The 23,974-nt window shown below is 43.2% G+C and overlaps 2 protein-coding genes across 3 annotated transcripts; one reads left to right on the forward strand and one right to left on the reverse strand.

Moving 5' to 3' along the window:
* Nucleotides 1-256: 256 nt before the first annotated feature.
* ttf2 (transcription termination factor, RNA polymerase II) lies at nucleotides 257-10,553 on the reverse strand. 2 transcript variants are annotated; one of them, XM_072397462.1, is made up of 23 exons: nucleotides 10,453-10,553; nucleotides 10,157-10,262; nucleotides 9,771-9,857; nucleotides 9,573-9,642; nucleotides 8,115-8,948; nucleotides 7,815-7,935; nucleotides 7,427-7,609; nucleotides 7,173-7,327; nucleotides 6,517-6,598; nucleotides 6,043-6,165; nucleotides 5,785-5,935; nucleotides 5,542-5,641; nucleotides 5,022-5,206; nucleotides 4,462-4,615; nucleotides 4,142-4,233; nucleotides 3,876-3,961; nucleotides 3,587-3,732; nucleotides 3,340-3,519; nucleotides 2,607-2,665; nucleotides 2,162-2,315; nucleotides 1,432-1,514; nucleotides 955-1,029; nucleotides 257-736 (listed from the first exon to the last, which is right to left on the reverse strand). In XM_072397462.1, exons 1-23 carry the CDS (start codon nucleotides 10,478-10,480, stop codon nucleotides 592-594), a joined length of 3,399 nt encoding a protein of 1,132 aa, XP_072253563.1. In that variant the 5' UTR covers nucleotides 10,481-10,553; the 3' UTR covers nucleotides 257-591. The 2 variants fall into 2 exon arrangements, with proteins under 2 accessions (XP_072253563.1, XP_072253562.1); XM_072397461.1 differs by having other exon boundaries at nucleotides 7,173-7,330.
* A 1,005-nt stretch (nucleotides 10,554-11,558) lies between these two features.
* On the forward strand, nucleotides 11,559-23,952 carry cpap (centrosome assembly and centriole elongation protein). Its single transcript, XM_072396852.1, has 18 exons — nucleotides 11,559-11,983; nucleotides 13,690-13,816; nucleotides 13,897-14,067; nucleotides 14,154-14,292; nucleotides 14,369-14,465; nucleotides 14,679-15,446; nucleotides 16,489-17,242; nucleotides 17,373-17,505; nucleotides 17,647-17,812; nucleotides 18,148-18,279; nucleotides 18,602-18,739; nucleotides 19,041-19,128; nucleotides 20,266-20,429; nucleotides 20,570-20,659; nucleotides 20,893-21,033; nucleotides 21,953-22,037; nucleotides 22,167-22,287; nucleotides 23,545-23,952. The coding sequence occupies exons 1-18, from the start codon at nucleotides 11,600-11,602 to the stop codon at nucleotides 23,735-23,737; spliced, it is 3,891 nt and encodes a 1,296-aa protein (XP_072252953.1). The 5' UTR covers nucleotides 11,559-11,599; the 3' UTR covers nucleotides 23,738-23,952.
* The last annotated feature ends 22 nt before the right edge of the window (nucleotides 23,953-23,974 follow it).

Here is a 23,974-nt window from a genome sequence, read left to right on the forward strand (position 1 = left end):
TAATTTCCCTTGCAAAGGACTTCAAACAGCACACATCCCATCCGAATCGTGACCAATTAACAAAATAAAACGATACACTTAACAAAAGCTCGCGTTTACGACCACACGTAAAGTAAATAAATCCAACTAAGCGCCAATAATTGAAGACCAATAACAGAGAGGAAAATTATACTAAAATACAGTTTAACATATCTAAATATCATCTACAAATTAAAATAAAATAACATTTTAACCATTGGATTATGTGCTGTAAAGCATCATTCGGGATAAAAAAAAAAAACTGAAATAAAGCTGTAGCATTTGTATTCAATCATGAAACTTTTTCAGGTTAACAAACAGTCTCTGCACTTGCAATTTTCTCTGGAAAAATAAATTAAATTAAAATGTGGAGGGCAGTGAAGTAAAACGAAGTTGGTTACAAGCTTTGCCTTTGAAAAGTAAAATCAGGGGAAACTCACGAGAATTAAGGTAATTTATTACCTCAAGCTCATTTAGTTGTTTGAAGATATTCCAAAGATCCTGCACACGTACAAACAAACATAATAGTAGTTTCTGGTTTGCAAGGATGGCAACAGCCTTGGTACTCTCCTCTCAGACACCAAAAATGATTCTGAGATCAGCCAGGGAGAGTTTGGAGAGAGTGCTTCCTGTTCCTGAAAGCACATTCTTGGCCAACTCCTTCTTCTTTAACTGCAGCGTTGCAATCTTCTCCTCTACTGTGCCTTCGCACGCAAACCTGATACAAACACATTCAGTTTCAGCACAGTAGTGACAAGGGCTTGCTTCATTAGTACAAACTAAAAATGTCATTCCTGCTCACATTACCAGGAAATCTGATGTCTGTTTTAGGTAACTTGAACTGTATCTTCTCACTTTACATTGTGGCACATTTTCCTCAATATTGTCTTTTTTATCCAACAATCGTGTATGTTGGGACAGTGAGTAGCTTATTACCTGTGGATGGTGACATCTCTACGTTGTCCAACTCTATAGATTCGGTCACAGGCCTGATCCTCCAACGCTGGGTTCCTGCCAAAAGTGTTCAAGAACTAGAGGTTAAAAAAAGAAACCCTGCTTTTGTTGTCCATGTCAAACATTTGTGACGACTTAGTTAATGTAACGGCACCAAACTGCATTTTGTAACATGTGCTCGAGATAGTTTGATGTGTATTTCAACATATTAACCACTGCAGAATTGCTTACTTCTAATGAAAATGCATTTTGAATCGAGTAAAATGCTCTAGCTAAAGTGGCAGCTAACATGCAAACAGAAGAAGGTCAAATTATTCAGACTCTTTAGCTAAAAGCTTTATTCATATCAGAAGAAATTTAGCATAAAACAAAGTAAAAGGGTACTTTAGCATGGAAAGGTGAGTAAAATCAGTAATTCAACTGGCTACACGTTTTTCTACACGCCAAAATGAACCTTACCAGTGCATGTCAATGAGGAAGAGGTGATTTCCACCGATAAGATTGAGTCCAACCCCTCCAGCACAAAGAGAAACCAGCATCACCTTTGGTGAAAATAAAGTAAATAATAAAATCAAACACATGGCAGTTCAGACTGTATGTTAAAAGAACCAAGTTGTAAACAAACAGGAGAGTTACAGTGATTGTGAGGTTATATTCTTCCTTAAAAACACCCGAAAGCTGATTCTAAAAAATCTTTTAAGTTTGATATTGTCGACATCTGTTGCATTCCTCTCTGCATCGGGGTTCCTACACATCAAATTTTCAGGCTTCAAAATCAATTTCTTGGGTCATATTTGACATCTGCGTACAGAGTTTTTTTTTAAAAAACATCTTATGCTACATTGCTGCCAAATATTATAGTTCTTGGTGCTTTAGCAGTCATCTGCTGCTTGAATAAGGACTTAAACGACACACATAAACGCCCCTCTACTGCTTAAGAGCCGATGCTGCCCACCAACTAGTTTAGAACTGAAGACGCCTTTCAGATGGGAGGTGAAACTTATTAAAGATCCAAGAAGAAGTCCAGCGGCCCTTATTCAAGCTCTTAGGAATGCTCATTTGAACTAATTTAGCAAAGCTAAAACAGAAAAAGCTCAACATCTGCATTAAAGCATTAAACTACAACCATCACAAACAAACAAAAAAAAACAGCCTAACCTAAATCTGCTGTTTAAGGGTCACAACACACCTGTGGTCCTTTAGGGCTGGTGTTGAATTCTTCCACCAGGTCCATGCGGCGTTTGGGGTTGACAGTCCCGTCGATAACTGCATATCTGAAGCCCATCTGCCGCAGATGAACAGCTACGATGTTGAGCATGCTGGTCCACTGCGATACGATCACACTGCACAACACGGGACGGGAGACGCCATCGTAAGGTCACATTAAACAGGTTAACTAATGCGTACTCCCTTTGAAAGATCATGAAGACGCACAGAGATCTAAATACGTGGGCAGAAACAGATCATCACATTCTCCTCTGAGGCAGCGAGAGTCCTTCAAAGTTCTGAGAAAATGTACCTTGAGACTGCAAGTGGACCAGATGGTGTGACCGATAGATTAAAATTAAAGATATAACTCTGTGTATGGGATGAAAAATGGAGTCTGAGCTGGGTGTGAAGTGTTATTGTTTTACCTTCTCTGATTGTCATTCTTCTCTCTGATTGCCACCAGCTCAGAGGTGAGAGCAGAAATCTGGATATTTGGGGAAGAAGCAACTGAATTGTTATTTTCATTAAAGAGCACAACTCAGGAAAAGTAGCTTTTGTACCGATAAACACAAACTTATTGTCTACATCAGCTCTTTTTAAAAGAGGAAAAAAAACAAAAACATTATAAATCATCAGACCCGCTGATTCAAACACATGAGCTATGAAAATACCGTATTTTCCGCACCATAAGGCGCACCTAAAAGCCTTACATTTTCACAAAAATCGCCCATGCGCCATATAATCCAGTGCACCTTATGTGTGCACCGGATCCCAAAATCTGTCACGGATACCGCCATTTTGAACTAAGCCCCACCGCTCACCGCCACGTTCACTTTTGCCGCGCCTCTTCGCTCTGTACATTGGAAATTAATGGCACCTGGCCACTTCCGTCACTCGAGAATGATAAAAAATCATCTGAGTATTGTTAAATAGTAGAATAATAGTAGATACTAGAATAAAGTTGGAATAAACTCACTGTTTTGCTTCCGTGACCTTTTTTTTTTTTGTAGACTATATGTTTTAGCATGCGCCTTATAATCAGGTGTATGGGTTCAGTACAGAAATAGACCCCATAATTGAGGGTGCGCCTTATAGTGCAGGAAATACGGTATCCGAGGTAACCGTCATGTTTGGGTGCTGCTGACAGCTGTTACTCACTTTGGTGCTTTTACTGGTGTCCTCAAACAGCTGCGAGGGGAAGCGGGTGCCATTGAGGGCCACCGTGTCTTTGGGGTCGGGGCCTGATGCAGAGGGGCTGGAGGACAGCGAGAGAGCATTGAGCTGCTCCTCCAGAGACAGAACAATGCCATCACCCTGCAGCTCCGTCGGGTCCAGCGTCTGAGCAGAAAGGAGGAAATGAATGCCTGCACTAGGCAGACCCAAAAGGAAACACGTGCGCACGTACCTTTTTAAGGAGTGAGAGGTGACAGCAGCACTGTCTGAGGCGCAGCAGCAAGGACAGGATGTGGATGGTGCTGGACGCCTGCTGAGGCTGCTGAGAGCCGGACGCAGCAGCAGCACCAGGCTGGGACACACCGAACTCTTGAGCCACTGGAGTAAAAGCAGGCTGTTACTTATAAACCAACACTGGTTACAAGACAAAAGCTCGTAAAAACATCAGATTTCATTTACTTCCAACAGAAAAATTCACGTGCTCTTTGAAAGGATAATAAAACAACCCAATGCAGTCTGACCTTTATCAAAAGGATTGGTGCTGGAGGCGTTTGCTTTGCTCACATCAGTTTCTTCATGTTTCTTCAGGTATTTCTGCAGAGTGGATCTAAAGAAAAAGACCATCAACCCAGAGTCATTCATTGTTTTCATGTGCTTTTGTTTGATCCTCAGTGACTGAATAAGAAACATGAAGCTGGAAAGGCTCTGAATCTGCAGAAATGGGTTATTTAAGAAATGAAAGACGACTGGATCCGACTGTAAAAACAAAGAGAATATGTTGGTTCACCTGGACTGAGCGAACACCACATCATACACGGCCTGCTCCTCCTCTGAGAGTTTCAGTTGATGCACCTCGCAGGTCCGACTGGGAAGAGACACCTGAAACATTCAACATTTCTCTTCAGCCAGGGCCAAAAAGGGGGATTTTTGACTGAACTAAACACACAAACTTAACGTCTGAACCAACTCAATTTTCCATTATGCCACAACTATCAGACACTCGGTCTCCATGTAAAGACTAAAGCAAAGATGGAGTCTTTAAAAGGAAACTCTGATGTGGTGCAAGATTCATGTTAAATGCATCAGTGAGTGAGTGCGAGCCTCTACCAGAGGGTTTCCTGAGGAGTCCCGCTCGGCTTTGGTCCGTCGCAGCAGCAGGCTCCTCGTCAGGAGGTTGAGTCTCTCTCGGCCTCTTTTGGAGCCGTTGTCCACCTGAGCTTTCCAGAGTTTGTACTCATCAAATGGAGCGCAATGAAGAAACCTGAAGGGCAGAAGCTGAATGAACAAACTCTCAACCACACTGACGTCATGTGACTACAATCCCAAATGCTAACTCTATTAAACTGTTACGCTGTGGGGATTTTGCACCCTTATGTTTAATCTTTCAAAAGATATTAAAGCATATTTTAAACCAATTTGAGTTGATTTGTAAAACAGATTTGTCGTGGCTACTTTGGCAACAATTTTTAAGGAACTTTTGCTTCATCCTTCATGAGCTGTGAGGAAAAAATGATTTTTTTCCTGGATTCTAGACAAAGTTCAGGTCAAAATGCCACCTGAATAAATTATGAATGAACCTTTTATACAATCTTAAACACATCTTTGTAATTGGACATAATTAGCATTTTGGACAGCTGAAATAATACAAAGAACAACCCGTGACCTACTTGAGCAGAGAGTACATATCCAGCAGGTTGTTCTGGATCGGCGTGCCGGTGACGGCCCACCGGGCGCCGGCTCTCAGCTGACACACGGCCATGGAGGTCTGCACTTTGGGATTTTTGATGTTGTGGGCTTCATCCAGAACCACGCGGGCCCAAGCCACTCGCATTAGAGGAGCCGAGCGTGACGGCTGATGAAAGATGACACGAGATGAGGCGTGTATGGGGTTTTTGGTGATGATGATGTGAATTATTTTGCATTTGCAAATTCCATCCATTCATTTTCTATTTCTATCTTTTCCGTTAATCCAATTTAGGGCCCGGCTGTCATTGGGTGAGAGGCAGGTCGCCAGTCCATCACAGGGCCACACAGACACAAGCAACCATGAGTCACCAATTAACCTGACATGCATGTTTCAGGATGGTGGGGGGAAGCTGGAGGACCCGGAGAGAACCCACATCAGGCCTCATTTGCAGATTGTGGCACTGAAGAGGTTTTGCTTTCTGTCTTAAACGTGGTATTTACCTTGGGATCTTTGCTGGGGTTATCTGCCTCCTCCTTCTGGACTGGAATCTCCTTAGAGACCAGACTGTACGTGGTCACCACCACATCATAACCTGCCAGCCTGAGGGACAAATTCATGGATACATTTACTTTTCTCAGAGAGTCACATAGTCAAAATGAGAACTTTGTGTGGATATAAAGACAACAGGAAGTGACTGCATTACAAGAAAGAGATAAATCAGCATTGGTGTGTGTGTTTCTCACACTCTGGCACTTTTCTCACGGCTGGCGCCGTGGTACAGGTACACGGTCAGCATGCCTGTCTTAACATGTCTGTCGATCTCCTTCTTCCAGTGGTGAATCAGAGAGGCAGGACAGATGACCAGAGTGCCTTTAGAGACAACAAGGCTGGAGTCTGGATGGAAAAAAAGCAAATACAAAAACAAAGAGACATTTCAAACGAGTGACATAAGTTTACCCAGCTGTATCACGTATGTCAGAGTGATAAAAGGCTCTAATCACCGGTTTTCGATAGCCAGCTTTCAGGCTTCTTCTCTTCTTTCTTTGCATCTTTTTCAGTCTTCTTCTTCTGGGCCAGAATGAGAGAGATTATGGTCAGAGTCTTCCCCAGACCCATGTCGTCCGCTAAATCCAGAGCAAAGGTAGAAACAAGAAGACACAATGTGATGCTTCACCAACACCCCACAGAGTACAGTATCCTCAGGCTCAGAGCAAATTATATCATTTTATTGATTTATTTCTTTAAGAAGACTATTTTGTAAAAGATGTGGGAAACCAAACCCATCATCAACAGCTTTATGACTTCTTACATCCTCTAAAAAGTGTAAGAAATCAGCTAAAAGTATTATTTTTTATAAGAAAATAAATAAATAACATCAGTTTGATCTATCACACTATCTATATATGACCAAGTGTTGCTTAACGTTTCAATAAATCACGTACAAAAGATAGAAAGATGATAAAAAATAAAATTACCCAGAATTCCTCCGCAGGGATTCTGCGTTTCTCTCCAGAGCAGCCAAGCCAGAGCCCTCCTCTGGTGGGCCAGGAGTGAAACCTGCCCAACCAATCACAGAAAAGCAGCGTTACCGTAGCAACACAATGATCCAGTCAAAAGAAATCACACATCTCTGCAAAAGAACATCTGTCCTAGAGCAATGTTTAATTTCTGACCGTGTCAATCCAAATTCTGCTGCAGTAACAGTCCTCACTTCACAGGTTTTATTCAGTGTGTCTAACTTTTAAACTTTCTCCTATTTAAGCCTGACAAGCTCTACTGACGTTTAACTGACACAGCGGGAGATCCAGTCTGTTAACATCAGAGTTCTGCACCAACTATCCCTCTATAGTAAGAGCTTTGCACCTGGTGAGCTGTCGTGTTCAAACAGGAAAATGGTCCTCTGTGAAATTTTTGACAAAAAGTTGGAGCATAAAAACAGTCCAAAGTTAAAGTGCACGGAAGTATGTATCTTCATTTGTAAGTCGCTTTGGATAAAGGCGTCTGCTAAAGACATAGACATAAACATAAAGTATGTGGACAGGAGAGTCAACCACGACATATGAGCTTCAATGAGGTTTGGACAGAATGGAATTAGCAGAAAAAGATTTTATGAGGGAATGAAGTGTGAAACCTTGATGCCTTTGGGATCTGGGGACTCGGTCTCAGGGTCAGGACAGGACTCCAGGGATTTGTGAAGGTGGTCGATGGCTTCACAGGTGGCATTCTTCACCGCCAGAAGACGATCGTTGGTCATCCTGCCGCCATAAAAGGCTTGCATCTGTAGGTCTGCTAGAAACATGTAGAACAAAGCGCTGTGGTAGGTATGAACCAGAAATAAAAGGAAAAAAAAACTGAATAAGAGAATATAATCCATTTATGACGTACCTCCATACATCTGTGTGCATCCCTGGCTCAGCTGGAGCCCCAGAGAGCTGCCAGATGCCTGGTGTTGAAGGGGGCCTGGGGCGGGGGGCGAGGGGAGCAGGACGGTTCCACCCTGACGACTGAATGGGTTGACGTGGGTGCTGCTGGTGCCAGAATAGTTGCCTTTACATCCATCCGCAGACTCTGAAAGTGATTTGCAAATTAAATCCAATCTAACTTAATTTACTTTCTTGTATTGTTCTTTTTCAGAGAACACAAGGACAACAATTAAGATCCCATCTCAATCTATAATCTGCTTCTGATTAATTGAGGGCCAAAGTGGAAGTCTTGATGGAAAAACCAAGGAAACTGAAACAGCAGCGAAATGCTAAAAAAACGCAACTCTCACCAGGCTGAGAAGCAGCAGCGAGGCTCAGTGACTCCAGCGCTTCCTCCAGCTCTTTGACCTGCGTCTTCAACCGCTCTCCATTATCTGGCAGAGCCGCCACATTCACTGAAGACAGAGTGGCCTTTAATGGGGGTTCAGACAGATACAGACAGAGAATTATACACAGAAACGCATCGAGGCGAACCTCTGTTTCAATATTTTGTAAGTCAGGTCATCATGGCTGCAAAACTCTGCAGTTACCCCATGTTTTCAGATGTAATGCTCTGAGCTCTAAACCAAATCAGGTTTCCAACCACTCACCTTTTTCTGTTTGAGCTGAGCAGCGAGCAGGCTGTGCATCCCTTTAGGATCTCCCACCTTAGCTGCTGACTGGAACCCAGGGAAGCTGGTTAAAGGCTTTTGGACAGCAGACACTGGAGAACTTTTGTGAGTCGCAGGTTTCACGGACACCAACACGACATCATCATCATCATCATCATCTTGGTGCGTTTCAGTTTTATCGGCCTCCACATCAGATGAAACACCACAACCAGAGTCTGTGGAGGCCTGACTGCACCTGCTGGCAGCAGATTTAGCACAGCTCCTTTGTTCTGTGGGTTCAGTTTGATTCACCAGGTGGGTTTCTTCATCGATTGGTTGGTGAGGCGCACTCTTCGGGGAGGTTTTATTTATTTTCTCAAAGTGCACATCCTCAACTTCAGGTGGAGGAATATTCTTACTGGCTTCTTCCTGCTCAACATGCTTCTCCTTAGTCACGTCTTGTGTCTTATTTGTAATCTCTTCCACACGGTTGGCTTTAGAGTTGCTGCTGTCCTCACTTGAAACCCTCTTCTTTACCTTCATCCCTGGTGGAAGCTCTTTACCTCGATAAGTATCAGAAGCATTCAGCTTTCCCTCCTTCTCTTCTTTTCCTGCACCTTCAGCACCTACATTTTCCTTCTGACATTTGTCTTTGTGACTTGTTTCACTGCTTTTCTTCTCTTCATCTCTCTGCTCACGTCCACCAACTTGCATCTTTCTCCACTCGGAGTCCTTGGTCGTCTTGCTGGGAGCTTTAAAGGGGTTTCTGACAGGTGGGATGCAGGATGGCTGAAGCAGAGTGTCAGACAGAGGGCTCCTCTTTTCTTTTTCTGGCTGCTATAATTACAGACAACAAGCTTTTTAAAAATACAGTAAGTTAAGGAAAGTGTGTTCCAGAAATCAGTTGCATGGATGCTACATCATGTGCAGACCCACAGTTTACAACCAATAAAATAATAATAAAATAATGTTTATTTCTTTGCTGATCTTTTTAAAAATCTATTTAAAGACAAAGAAAAGCAGCAAAGCACTGAATCCTCACTAAATGAATGTGTGGAATCATTGAATTGTTTTTAAATCAGTTAGCAGAGTGGGTTGAGATTATTTTACCTGTTAGCAAGAAATGTGACAAAACTGTTGCCACTCTAATCACATGCAGATAGTTTGTATTTAAGAGACATACGTATATAAGAAGCACCAATAATGTGCACCAATACATGAATACGGAATATCTATTCATGGTTTTTAAGTATTTTGGGGGTCATTAGTTATAGAAAGCTTAAAGAAAAAGTAGATAAAAAGGTGAAAAGTAAGTATTCAATCTTTTTCTTAAACATCTGGATGAATTTAACAGGTTTGGGGATGATAAAGCGTTGCTCAGGGCAAAATACTCTCATATGAACCGATGACAAAAGTATAAAAGGCATGTAAATAAGAGTGTGTTTGGTGAAGTCTTACTGCAATCCAAGGCACGTTTCCACACCATCTCTGGCCAGCTTTTTTACCCACAATACACCTGTAGTACAGCCTGAGGGGACAAAAAAAAGAGCCTTGGATTCATTATTGATGTTCTTAACTTGATTATGTGCAGTGGGAGATGTATTAGTTACAAAACCCTTGCACAAATACCCTCAAACAATCCACATGCACACCCACCGATTGCACTGTTGTTGTTGACTGTAGCTGAGAGCCTGAAGTTCCACCATTGAATCTTCATGATGGAGGCAGTGGGAAGGTGAGATGCTGGAGTCGGCGATAATGATAAACTTCAAAAACACAACTCAAAAAATGTGTTTTTGTGTTACATTTCTTACTGGTCATAAGACTAGCCGCATATGTACCTTAGAGACAGTTATGACTTTGCAAAACCAAGCATACAGAACAGTTATTTAATGATCACACAGGACAGGGACAATTCAGATGTTTAGGTTACAGAGGAGTTAGCCCGTGCATATCTGAGATTGATGCGACATTTCCTTGACTACAGCGACATAATGGGGCCTCAAAAGGAACAAATCTACCGATAGATGTGATGTGGATACCTGGCCTGCTGACTGAAATCACAGCTCTGCTTGTCAACGCAAACGTAGAAGCTCTTGCCTTTACTTGGCCCATCCTTCACGCCCGTTTTTAACATACACAAGGTGCCTATATGAACAAATGGAGAACACATCAATTTGCAAATCGTATAACCTTTCTATTCTCCCCGAGTTAAATCGATATAATCAACTGCCCTGTCATGCACAAAGGAAATAGCATTTCAACAAGCAAAGCGATATTCAAATTTCTGCCTCCTAAAACATTTTAACTGCAACTATATTGTGTTATCATAACTTACCGTGGACATTACACATAACCTTTTCCATTTTTCAACACAATTCACTTTCAGTTACCGGAACGTGTAGTAGAAACTTTGTATATTTGTATTAACCAATGGCAGCAGTCAGAAACCACATCCGGTCTTCAAATATCAGCATAAAAGTTACCTTCCTTTTGAATAATTATTATTCACTTATATTTGCTATGAAACTTGTGTTACAATAATGTATAAATATAATTTAATCAACTAAATCAAATACAATGCTGTTCAAAACTACAACTAGACGATACGACAGATTATATTTTTTAAGAGGCCATAATTGTGAAATATTTACTAGAGTGCTGTTGAACCGGAAATAAAACGAACATTTCTTTCCTTCAAGTAAACCAGAATTCATTTCTTACAGTTGTTGCTTTTAAGACACATGAAACTAAATGGCCTTTTATAAATATAGTCATAATTTGTGGTTGTTTAAAAAGAATTTCATTAAAAAATTGTGAAACTTACTGTTTAAACCCTCCATTGAACTTCATTACCCATAATGCACCAACCGTCGTTGGCTCTCGCGCGCTTTGTTTTGATATGGCGGCAGGCTTCGAAACTTTTGTATGTAATGTTTGTGTTACGTTCTCTTTTGAACCAGGAAGAACACTTTTCCCGTGTATTACAGGTAATTCCCACGTTTTTAGACATGTTGAAATAATTTGGTGAATTTCTCTGCATTGTTACCATAGTAACAACCGTTAAAAACTTTTTGAATCTTACGTGAACGTCACTAGCAAGTATAAACATCACGTACGACAAGCCTTTTAAATGCTACATTGAAATAAAAACGCTGAATTCATTGTCATGCATTTTTTTTAGATATTATGCTACATAAATATTGTCACACCCTTTGGATGTTTATTGTATTGTTAAATAATTTTAAGATCGTTATTAGCTAAACATTTCAAACTGGCACTGCTGGGTCAAAGCCAGATTCATATAAGAATAGATGATGTTATTCCATCCTAAATCAGTAACCATACAGTTTACTTGGCTCTTGGCATCACCTAGAGCGTGTTAAAAAGTGTTTATTCGTGCTGAAATGAACTCTTAACGTGTCACTATAATCACTCGTTCAAATCCCGGATTAGCACACCCTTCCTGAAGCACCGAGGTCAGCATGTCATCTCCAGCCGGGTTTCAGTACTCCCAGGCGGATATCTTGGCCAGATGGATGCCAAGTAGCACCAGAGCGGGTGTGATCCTCAGCCCTTCTCCGGACTTGGCTGGACCCTTGCGGAACAACTCAGCCCTGGGATCCACCCCGCTGCTGCCAAACGACTCCTTTGCCTCAGATTTCGCTCCTCTATCTGCCTCCGCAGACAGCAGCTGCATCGGTGTGGGTGAATATGCACCGTCACTTGGAGGAGAGACGGCTGGAGGTGACAGGCCATTGAACGATTTTCACTCCGTGTCAACGAGAATTTCGGAAGGACAGTTAGACAGTTTGGATGAAATGGCAAGAAAACCGCAGGATCTACCTCTTGTGATGAAGCTAGAGCAGGTAAGGACATGAATCTGATGCCTTAATGCTATTGCTGTATGGGTGGGGACCCATTTGATATATTTTATTTAGATATTTGAGATGTAATTACATCATCTGGAATAATAAAAAATTTAAGTATGGATTACGAATACATCTAAAATACTGCCCACTCTTAAACTGACAGCTCGCTCTACTAATATGCAAAGTGATGAGATAGGCACACATTTACCGAAGTCCCTGTGGATTTTTCATACCTAAACAGATATTACTATGTATTATTGTCATACCGACAGACAAGGTCCTCACGCTGTAAGAAGAGAAAACTTAGACTGAGTGCCATCAAATGAAATGCAAATAAACCAGCTTTCACATGAACATTAGGTTACAGACATTCAATTCTGTTTACTTTACAATCAGTTGCAATTGGGATGCAATTTGTGTCCAGTTTCCTCACATCCTTTATAATTCTGCTTAGCAAAGTGTTGCAAGAAAGATCATCTACATGTATGTGTGGATAGTTGCAATCTGTGTGCATCTCCCCATCTTTTGCTCTTTTTAGTTACTTGGTTAGTTTTCTCTGCATAGACAAAAGAAAGAGCAAAACTGGAGCCTTTTACTAAAGCTTGTTTCATGTTTACACCCTCTAAGGCAGAAACAGAGTTTGTACAATTCTAAAGAGCTTGAAAGTGAATATTTGGTCTGAGCTCCTTTATTCTCCAACGCAGCCTGAACCCTCTGAGACCAGCTTTCTGTCATTTCTTTAAGGAGTCTTCAGGAATAGTTCTCCAGGCTTCTTGAAGGACATCCCAAAGCTCTTCTTTGGATGTGGGCTGCCTTTTGTTCCGTTCTCTGTCAGATGATCCCACACTGCTTCAATAATGTTGAGGTCCGGGCTCTGGGGAGGATTCATCCCTCCATAAGACCTGTTGCCACTGATTTTCAGTCCACTTCTTGTGTCATTTGGCACAGCTCAGCCTTTTCTCCCTGTTTCCCTTCCTTAAGAACGGCTTCTTGACAGCCACCCTTCCATGGAGACCATTTCTGATGAGGCTTGGGCCAACAGTAGATGGATCAGCTGAAGGTCCAGATGCATCTCTCAGGTCCTGTCAGGTCACAGCTGGATTTTTTCCTCTTTCTTAAGGACATCACTTTCAGATCCTGTTCATCTGCTGTAGATAGTTTTTTAGGCCTGACACTTTTGTCCTCCACTTGTCCAGTTTCCTCAAATGTTTTAAGGACACACTGCACACCATGCTGAGATATGCCAAGTTTTCAGCTAATAGCTCTTTGGGAATCACCTTGTTGCTGCAGAAATCCTATTTTCTGTCTGTCAAACTGTGTTTTCTTTGCTGTTTTTCATAGATGAAATGGATGGTTAAGACCATTCTGCATTTGATTCGTCCCTATAAAGACCAAGACCAGAGCTTAAAGGTGGTGAAATACCCCTAAAAATAGCCCACAGTTCAGAGGGATAATACCCCTGCAATACAAACACTGCAGACTCCTCGCTTCTTTTTAGTATCACACGCAAAGAGCTATTTGTGTTGCTGAGGACTTAAAGAGTAACAGAGGAGTTGGGATGGAATAAAGGAACCTCTTAAAATCAGATGGGATTAAAGGTGACATTAGGTCATAGTTAAACGGGCTGTAATCTTGTTTAAATACCTTTTTAAATCATTAAAAATGTGTGTAATTAGGGCATAATGTTTCATGTGTTTGTGCAGTTGAGGAAATGGCAGCAACACATGCAGGAGCAGCTGAAAGCCCATCAGCTGGAGGAGCTGCTGAGCCTCCAGGAGGAGCAGCAGAGGCTGCTGGAGATCGTAAACGGACCTCAGCATGACACAGGAGGTCAGAAACACAACGCACCTGAACGCATCCTCACTTCCTGTGCCGTTAATAAACTAAAATGTGTCTCACACAAAACGCAGAGAGCTCAGAGATGTCAGGAGCAGAGTGGGACGAAGACGTATTCCACCACAGCCCCGAGACGACCTGTTGGGAGGTGCCATGTGACACCCTCCGACAGGAGCAACAGCTCCCGCCGGCCGGCAGACGGGTGCAGCTGTCCAGAGCTCAAGATCCCTGCGACGATGAAGATGGTGAGAAATGTTCATTTCATACTTATAGTCATGCAAGTTTGCAGCTCGGCCTGTGTAGACTTTAAATAGCATTGATTTATTTACAGGCAAGTGGAACTCCAGACAAGATGATCAGGAGCAAAGTTTGGATGCGAGTCGTTTTCCGGACCACGACGACACATTAAAACAACCTAAAGGTGAAGCTAGGACTGAGAGCAGAGAGGAGGACGCAGCCCTCCAGGACAGGTGAATGCTGAGACATTTATTTTGGATAAGTACGAGTTGGCAGATTTGTCTTATTCCTTCTGTGGCTCCTCTCCAGACCCATAAGGCCGGGAATCGGTGGTCGAAAGCAGACGTTTGAGGAGCTGCTGGAGGAGCAGCTGAAGCTGGAAGAGCAGAAGCTGAAGCAGCAAAAGGTAGGAAGATTCATATAGAACAAGAGTCTCTGTACAAACAGAAACATCAGCAGCTGGTGCTAAAACACACGAGAAATGTATATGAATAACACATTAATATATGGCTCAGTGTGGGTGACACTGGGCTCAATCCAGACTGTGACATCTCAAGATTTCAAGGTTGTTACAGTACCACTGATGCAACAAACAAATTGTGTCTTCTGACCTCAACAGAGCCAAGACGGAGACAAAGCCCATCCCAAGAGGGCCTTTCTGAAGCGAGGCGAGGGCCTTTCTAGATTTACCAACAATCGCAGAGCTTTGGTACAAAAAGTCGAGGTGAAGAAGGACCAACAGCCCCAACCAAAACCCCAGGACAGAGTCATCTCCCGCAGCAACTCGGCGCCTGTTTTTACCCAGAAAGGTAGTTCAAATGGTGTCCTGCGGCTTCCCGTCCAACGCAAAACCGCCATACTCAACAAAGAAAACCGAGTAAGGGGACTCTGCTCGCCGCCTCAGGACGTCAGAGCTGAGAGCAAGGCGGCACGCACAAAAGTCTTGGGTAGTCATCAAAAACAGAACACAGAAGGTCCAGAGTCCATTCAAACGGAGCCACGGGGCAGACCGCCCAAACAAAATCAACCGGGGCAAGGAAAGGAGCAGAATAATAGGAAGGTGGGTCCGTCGGCTCAAGCTCTGAGGAGCCGAGCCCCAAACATGCAGCCAAACCCTGTAACCAAGCAGGTGGGCGCCTTAGGAGCGGCTGACGCTGCTCCCAAAGACAAGAGTTCTGCTTCAGCAGTGGAATCGACTGAAGTGAGAAGTGGGTCAGTGGAGCGGGGTGGAGTTCCACAGGATTCCTTTGAGTTGTCGTTCCAGGAGAAGCTCAAACGCTGGGAGTGTGACCGGCATCTGGAAAACATGGAGCTGGGAGAGTTTGAGCTGCTGGAGGAAGCAGCGGAGGAACTGTCCTTCTCATCAAACTCCTCTTTTGTCCAAAAGGTGCTTTTCTCAGATTACTTTTTGTTTCTTCCTCTCTGTTGTATCTTCTCCTTAACTGGCCCCGATATCTGTATAAGGGGTTTGTTACGGGCTCCATTCTGTTACTGTTTACATCCTCACTCTCAACCCACGAAAAGCACAAATCTGAGCCAACACTTGTGTTTAAAAGGGTACATTTTGGTCTTTCCAAAGCAGCCACTCTCACTCACACGTAGACTGTTTTCTTCCTGCAACAGCTCACCTTTCAGGAGCTTTAAGCAGATTGTTTTAATTTAATTTCATTAAAATTAATTTAATTTAATTTAGTCGCACACTTAAAATAATATTCTAATCTTGTTCCTCTTCCATTCATGATATTCTTGCTCAGTTTAGTCTTTTTTACCTACCTTTTCCATCCAGATACTGGGCAAAATATCAATTTAATTTCGCAAGATTTTATTATTTATTAACCTTTATTTAACCAGGAAATAAAAAAACTATTGATAATCTTTTCCAAGAGTGTCCGGCCAAGAAATAAGCACAACGATAAACTAAAACAGAATAAAATATATGTATAAAACATCAGAAGTTAAAAATAACACAAGTTTAAGACACAAAAAACTTAAATTAAACACCAGTCATAAAAAGGCTAAATGGAGACAAAACTGGTCAAACGCAACAATTACAACGCGACGTGCTGCTAATCTATTTAAAACTTGTTTAAATTAATTTAATATTAGAATTATTCATCAATTTATATTATGAGAGCGTCTAAAATCTCTGATATTTTTATCGACGCATCGTTTTACACGTGGTTGTGTTTTCTGCTCTGCTGATTGATGACCTTCGAGGTTAAGGCACCGACAGCGACCCCCAACGTGCGGCTGTTCCCTTTCATTCACTTCCTCTCATCTCTGAACTGTCGGCCGTGTCCTTTTAGGCATAAAAAACACGCCTTTAAGAAAGAAAAGATCGATGAAGGAGAGGATGGGTTCGATCAGCAGCATGTACCTGATATTTCACCGTTTATGCCTTCGTTTACTGAAAGTATTTGTATCTGTAGGTTCTTCAAATGGACCAGCAGAACCGGCAGCAGCAGGTTTCCACTGAACTCTATGAGAGACGACTCTCCTCCACCCCCATCAAGTCGCCGACAAGCGGTGAAGCGAAGAAGAAGAGCGACGGTGACGGGTTGGCGTGTAAAAGCGTGTCCGTGCACTCGGGGGCAGCTGTGGCGAAGACGAGAGGCGAAGCTCTGAAGGACGAGGATGGACAGGGCGCCGAGAGAGACGTCTCTGACATGTCCGGCAGTGGCTCTGAATTTGGAGAGCAGGAGGTGACGGTTAAAGGAAGCGCGTGCTTCCCCGAACCGTCCAACCCGCCATATGACAAGCGCTCTTATCAAGACGAGGAGAGCTTCGGGGATTCGGAGTCGGATGTGCCACAAGAGGATGGGGAGGAGAATCCCACCGACTCCACTCTGATAGAGGACAGAGACGGCCGGCACGGCCAGGTTGTGTTCGATGATGACGACACATGGAACGACCTGGAGGACACCACCGTCGCTAAATCTAGTGACAGCACAAAGGTTAGTCCAGTTTCTAGGCCAACAGCCAGAGGAATTTCTCCACCGGAGAGGACTCTGATGAGGAAGGTGGCAGTGAGCAAAGCTGTGGAGGTGGATAAGGGCTTGGAGCCTGATCCTCCGCCTGCCTCTCAGCTCATGACGAGGCTGTTCCCCTCGCTGAAGCCAAAAGCCCAGAATGCACCTGTCCCTCCTCCCCTGGCTGAGTTCAGGAAGCCAAGAGATGAGACAGGTTAGGCGAACACTTATTTTGTTAATAAGTAAAATCTTTTCTCATCTTTCTGCTCCTGCGTTTCGAGCTCTGGCACCAGATTAAACCCAGCAGTGCTGCGTATCTCTGTCATGTTTGTTCTTGTCCACAGGCCAGCAGGCGCAGTCCAGACAGCTCAGAGAGAGGCTGGTTGAGCTGGAGATCGAGATTGAAAGATTTAAGAAGGAAAATGCTGCGCTCAGCAAACTCAGACAAGAGAATGAGAAAAAGCAGGAGGATCTCAGGTGAAATACTCGTTTGTACTTTAGCAAATCTTCTTGGGTTTCTTCTCATCCAGCTTAAGAAGAGTTAATCTTCTTTAACCTCGTGTTTTGCTTTGCTTTGAATTTTCTCTCCTCACCGGCTCAATTTCCCTTGTCATGTAGGAAAGAGCGTTTGGAATTTGAGCAGACGAAGAAGGAGGAGCTGGCAAAGTTTGAGGAACACAAGAAAGAGGAGAACAGGAAGTTGCAGAGGGAGCGCAAACTTTTTGAGAGGCACGCATCAGCTGCCAGAGCCATTCCCGACAAGAAGGAGCGAGAAGAAATCCAGGTTCATATGAAGAAAATCTCACACCTTCTGTGCATTTCACATAAAAAGCCCTTAAATCTTAAGGGTCAGCGCTCACTTCTCCATGTAAGCTGCAGAAAACTGTCTCCTCCCGGGTTTGCTTTGTCTGTTTATCAGTAACAACAAACCCTCATGAGCATTTAGACGGTTCACTTTAGGAGGAAACAGTCTCTAATGTTTCATTAGATCAGGAATATTCTGTCTCTTTGGGAATAAAGTGCAAAATTCAGGGATTCGTTGAGAACATCTGGTTATGTGTCAGGCTCCAAAGCCACAAATCTTAAAGCATTCCCTTTAATCTTTGTCCTTCACACCAGTCGCTGAAGCAGCAGCTGGTCTCCCTGCAGGATGAGCTGAAGAGGAGGGAGAGTCGCTGGGCCTCCACACACGGCCGGCTGAGACAACAGATCGACTCCCTCAGCCAGGAGAACCGCTCTCTCCAGGAAGAGGTGCCGGAGCAGCCTTTTTACTTCAAAATTCAATCTGTGTCCAGATATGTGATCCGATCAGATCTCAGCAAGACGTATAAGAGTCTATAAAGTGTCACTTTATTCTTAGAATAGATGGATAATAATAGAAGTAATCTGCCCGGCAGCGTGAGTGTCCTCATGTCCGGCTGCTCAGGGCTCACAGGGAGCCATTCCTGTTTGCTGATGGTCTGTCTGACTAAATCAAATCCTAAAAAGCATCACAGCTGAACTACCATTAAAGTAATGAGATGCCATCATGCATCTCTTTTTGTTCTCTTTCTAATTTTTCTTTTAATTTAAGATTCGAATGCTGGAGAAGCTGCGCCTCGGTGCCTTGAAGAAAAGCTCCATCCCAGCAGAGAAGGACACGGAAACATCAGAAGGTCCCAGAATATCAGCGAATAATGTTCCATCTGTGACCAAAGGAGTTACATTTGCTGTGAGCCTCTTTATACTCGAGTATCTCTTTTTATTTCTCATATTCTGCTTTTTTTTTATTGCTCAGACCAGAATGAATGAATTGAATCCACGACTAAGGTTTATAGTTTTTATTTGCTTGAACTGTTACAGTTCCAGCTGTAATTACATTTTAAAATCTTTCACTCTGTGTACTGGAAGCTCTGGAAGGCATTTTAACTTATTGATATACGTCTGGATTCTTTCAAAATGACGATCGTGAGAGACTCAACAACCCATGTTACACTTCAGGTTGATAACTTTAAATTTCTCTTTGTTTCCAGAGTCCTCTGGACTCCAGAGGAAGCAGCTGCAGCCCTCCACAGGGTGGCGCTGCTGCAGCCACCAGAGGAAACTCCAAAGATGCTGCAGGTACAGTCAAGAGCCTCCATTCATACTGTTCTCTGGGATCATTGTTGGTAATCACAGGATTGTCTTAAAAATTAGAATTTAGGTGGACAAAGTAAACATTAAAGGTAAAATACAAGAGCACACGACAGCATCGATGGAGGATACAAACAGTTCAAGTGGAAAAGGATTAAAGAAGCACCTAAACTCCACTCTCTTTGCCTCCCGTACAGGAGGTGTGAAGTAAAAAGGTTTTTCTGGCTCCCTCTCACATGTAAAGACAATATCACTGAGGTTTAACACTCCAGATCCAGTCCATGTCGTGATGTCATGTTGTAAGGTCCAACTGAACCCTACAGTTTTTGTTTTTGCCTCATCGCCACAGCTTCCCGTTTGGAAGTGACGACACGAAGTGACGGCGTTCACCGAACAATAATCTGCATCAAACAAGACTAAAAACCTCCGATAACACTGAGCCTGTTTGATTTTACCACAGGAGCAGTCCACAGAGATTCTTTCCCATTTCCACTTTGAAATCGCTTGAAAAATTGTGACCTGTGACACAGATCTGCTCGAGGATCTGAGGCAGATCTCGGCTTAAAATTAAAAGATGAACAAAAAGTCGATTCTTCTGGCTTTCAGCCCTCAGATTTCCCAGCTCATAATTTTGCTCTTTTGGTTAACTTTTAGTGTAACTTTGAAGCACAGCAAGCAGCTGTTTGCAGAATAAAATCTCTGATTTGTATAATAAGCTTTTAGGGGGCCAGATATCTGCTTCCTGCGTTGGTTTGAGTGATTGGAGTTGCATTAACTGTCGGACACAACCATGTTCCCCATATTTAGGATGATCGCTACATTTGCCAACTTGTTTAAAGCTCCCAGAATATCGTTAATTGAAGATAGAAAGATGTTGAGTTTAATGATCTTTGTGGAAAGTACGGCCAGTCTGAAAGGTGTTTTTATTTCTGCAGTTTTTCTTTATTTAGACGTACAACACAAAAAGAAAAGGAGCTTTGTGCCCCCTGCTGGTGGCAAAATGTACTTTCCTGCATTCGGTTTAATCCCAATGGTTGATTAAATCCATCATAGAGAGGCTGATCAAAGGCTTGGTGACTGATCCAGAATCTGTAGAGTTCAGAATCTTTCTGCATTATTTTACAGCGGAAATGAAAAGCAGCCTGAGAAGGTCGGTGGGATCTCAGTCTTCCTCCTCATCCTCCTCTTCATCTTCGTTACCTGGCAGGAGGCCGGAGGAGAAGCCAGCACCTGCCAGCAGGAATCAGGAAAAACCTCCGAACCAAGAACACTTCCAGGACGGCTCGCCGGTAAGAGGCAAACACTGCAGGTTCTGTGAAGCGATGACCCGCATTAAATCCATCTGTGTTGGCTTTTCAAACCCACTCATCTTCTTCAGAGTCACAGGCTCGGTCTCTATTAGTTGTTTATTCATGTCTTCATGTTACAGAAAATAGATCTGCTGCCAAATCGAGCAGAGAGCAGCGACACCGAAGAGCCCGAATCGGCTCAGGAGGTTATCACACACCCTGATGGCAAGGTGAGAAAATTAAAGGCAGCTCTGTCGGTTTACTTTAAAGCATTAAAAAGTTGTGATTTATGGGAAGTTTTGGAGCTTTGATGATGATTTCAGGGATTAAAATGAGCCCATCGGTTATGTGACAGACTGTGGAGTTCTTCTTAAGAACAGTTGGATCAGAGATTGATGCTTTCATAAATGTGTTGAAATATCTGAGGCGAGTTTTAACTGAGATCTGGTTCTGATGCGTTCAGATAGAGAAGGTTCTGGCGAGTGGCGATCGCCTGATCATCTTCCCCAACGGGACCAGGAAGGAGCTTTCAGCAGACGGGCTGTCGGCGAAGGTCACCTTCTTCAACGGAGACACGAAACAAATCACAGCCGACCAAAGAGTGGTGAGACCGTCACCCGCTTGTAAAGTCATTCAATGTTTCAGGAAAGCTCAGCCGGGTCATGTGCACAAGAGGACTTCGTGTGCTTTGCTCAGGAGCAGAAAGTGTTGATTGGGAGCACAGGACATGTGGCCAGTTTTTCTCTTCTTTGCTCGATGTTACAGTCCTGAGTCAAGGGAGGAAAAGGAGAAGGTAAAGGGTTCAGGTTTTCTGAAGTGAGGCTGTGTGACGTACTTATTGACCTCTGGTACTAACTCAGAGTATATCTGTACGAGTCTGAAGAAGAACTGATGTGGAGCAGAGAGAATCAAACTCCCTGCTGAAAGTTAGGTAGTTACAGAGCACTTTTACAACCCAGAAAAGCACAAATACATATATAAATATGTTCATCTTTTGAGAAGTACAGCACAGCTGGAAGATATTAAGTAAGTATGATCAACCTCTGCTGATCAGCAGGATACCAGGAGCAACACAGATGTTGTTTGATGGAGAAAAGTAAGAAACAATCTGATGCTGCAGTGATTCTCCAGCATTCGCTGCACTGCTCTGCTTTTTTAGGTTTGAGTTGCTTCTTCTTTCAGCCACACAGCCCCACTTTAAAAAAACCCTGAACTATCCCTTTAAGGAGAGACAGAGGTGGCAGAATGTCTTTAAACGTCAGGAGGCGGATGCTCTGTAAGACATGAGCATCTGAAGCTTTAAAAAAGGTCCTGAAGCTGCGATCCAGCGTTCAAAGTGTTGGTTTTCTCCTGTAGTTCCACATAAACAGCAGCCACCTTCACTGAGGCTTAAAACAGAGCAGTCTTATCAGAAAGTAGTTTAGAGCTTAATTAGGAGCACTGGCTGAGGTCAGTATGAATGTGGGAAAGCTCAGCCATGAAACCATTAACAGTCTTATCTGGGCTCTGCTCCCTGTGCTCAGATTTATTACTACGCTGAGGCCCAGACCACCCACATCACATACCCCGACGGCATGGAGGTCCTCCACTTCCCCAACGAGCAGACGGGTGAGAGAACACGTGGTGAACGAGTTATAACACAACACTGGGGGGTATCTGAAGCTTGGCACGTCTCAGTTATCTGCCGACATGGAGTAAAACATTAATAAATATATATATTACTGTTTGCTGCTCCAGAAAAGCTTTTCCCAGACGGCCGGAAAGAAATCACCTTTCCAGACCAGACGGTGAAGAACCTGTTCCCTGACGGCAGGGAGGAGAGCGTGCTGACAGACGGCACCATCATACAGGTCAACCCGTAAGTAAACAGCATCCCAGTTCATCTGGCTGCTTCTGTTGTTCCATCCGAGGTGAGGACTTTTAAGAGCTATGAGAAAAAAATAATTTCTTTAATATATTTCCAGGAAATAACTAAGGAGTCTTCAGGAATAGTTCTCCAGGCTTCTTGAAGGACATCCCAAAGCTCTTCTTTGGATGTGGGCTGCCTTTTGTTCCGTTCTCTGTCAGATGATCCCACACTGCTTCAATAATGTTGAGGTCCGGGCTCTGGGGAGGATTCATCCCTCCATAAGACCTGTTGCCACTGATTTTCAGTCCACTTCTTGTGTCATTTGGCACAGCTCAGCCTTTTCTCCCTGTTTCCCTTCCTTAAGAACGGCTTCTTGACAGCCACCCTTCCATGGAGACCATTTCTGATGAGGCTTGGGCCAACAGTAGATGGATCAGCTGAAGGTCCAGATGCATCTCTCAGGTCCTGTCAGGTCACAGCTGGATTTTTTCCTCTTTCTTAAGGACATCACTTTCAGATCCTGTTCATCTGCTGTAGATAGTTTTTTAGGCCTGACACTTCTTCTTTTGTCCTCCACTTGTCCAGTTTCCTCAAATGTTTTAAGGACACACTGCACACCATGCTGAGATATGCCAAGTTTTCAGCTAATAGCTCTTTGGGAATCACCTTGTTGCTGCAGAAATCCTATTTTCTGTCTGTCAAACTGTGTTTTCTTTGCTGTTTTTCATAGATGAAACTAAGGAAATGGGAACAAATGATGCGTCTTTGTGACAGGCTGCTGGTAACAAAGTGTCTAAGAATAGATTCTTTCATAAGTTGTTACATGTAAACCCAACACTGGTTCACCCCTGGAGTTGGGTAACTTTTTCTGCTTGAATTATTAATCGGTTTAAGCATAAACAAACACAAGGACTGTACCAGTCTCCAGCTGTGCTTTATTTTACATAAAACTAAATATTAGTTTGTTACTCACAAAGTCATCAGTATTTAGGTCAACCTCTTTAACTTCTACCTTCCTACAAAGAAGAAGTCGGTGTTTCCATGAGCTGCGACTCCCCTAAACTGATGGTTCAAAAGGTTAACTTGTCCAATCACACGATGTGAACATAACTGGTTTCCTTCCTCTGCATCCAACGACTGGTCGTCTTGCCAGTTAATCTGCCAATTATTGTCCGAAATGACCAAAAAAAAAGTAATAAGCACGTTAGAGCAGGTGGAACCTGGTAACGTTTGTTGTTGAATCTAAACGGGTGCTGTGCCTTTCAGGGACGGCACCAAAGAGATCCATTTCAACACGGGCCAGAGGGAGGTTCACACGGCCGATTTCAAAAGGCGGGAGTACCCAGACGGCACCGTGAAGACGGTCTACAGCGACGGCAGGCAAGAGACCCGCTACCCGACGGGACGGCTCAGGATCAAAGACAAAGATGGCAACGTCGTCCTGGACAACCGGGGGTAGAAACGCTGCCTTTAATGTTTTTATTTTAGGAAACAAAATGACTTTGTCCGAACTGCAGAAAGTTTCCTGAAGATCAGAAGGAGGCCTGAGGTCGGCCGGTTGGGATTTAGCACTTTTCCTTTTTAATTCAATTTAATTTAACCATCTTTAGAAAAATGTGAGCCATGCAACAGATTTGTGTAAAGTTTTTTAATTTGTAAAAATATTTATTTCTTTACCTGAATGTACTTTTTTTTG

Source organism: Leuresthes tenuis, unplaced genomic scaffold (genome assembly GCF_036924035.1).
Source record: "Leuresthes tenuis unplaced genomic scaffold, fLeuTen1.0.hap1 SCAF_12, whole genome shotgun sequence".
NCBI lineage: Eukaryota > Metazoa > Chordata > Actinopteri > Atheriniformes > Atherinopsidae > Leuresthes > Leuresthes tenuis.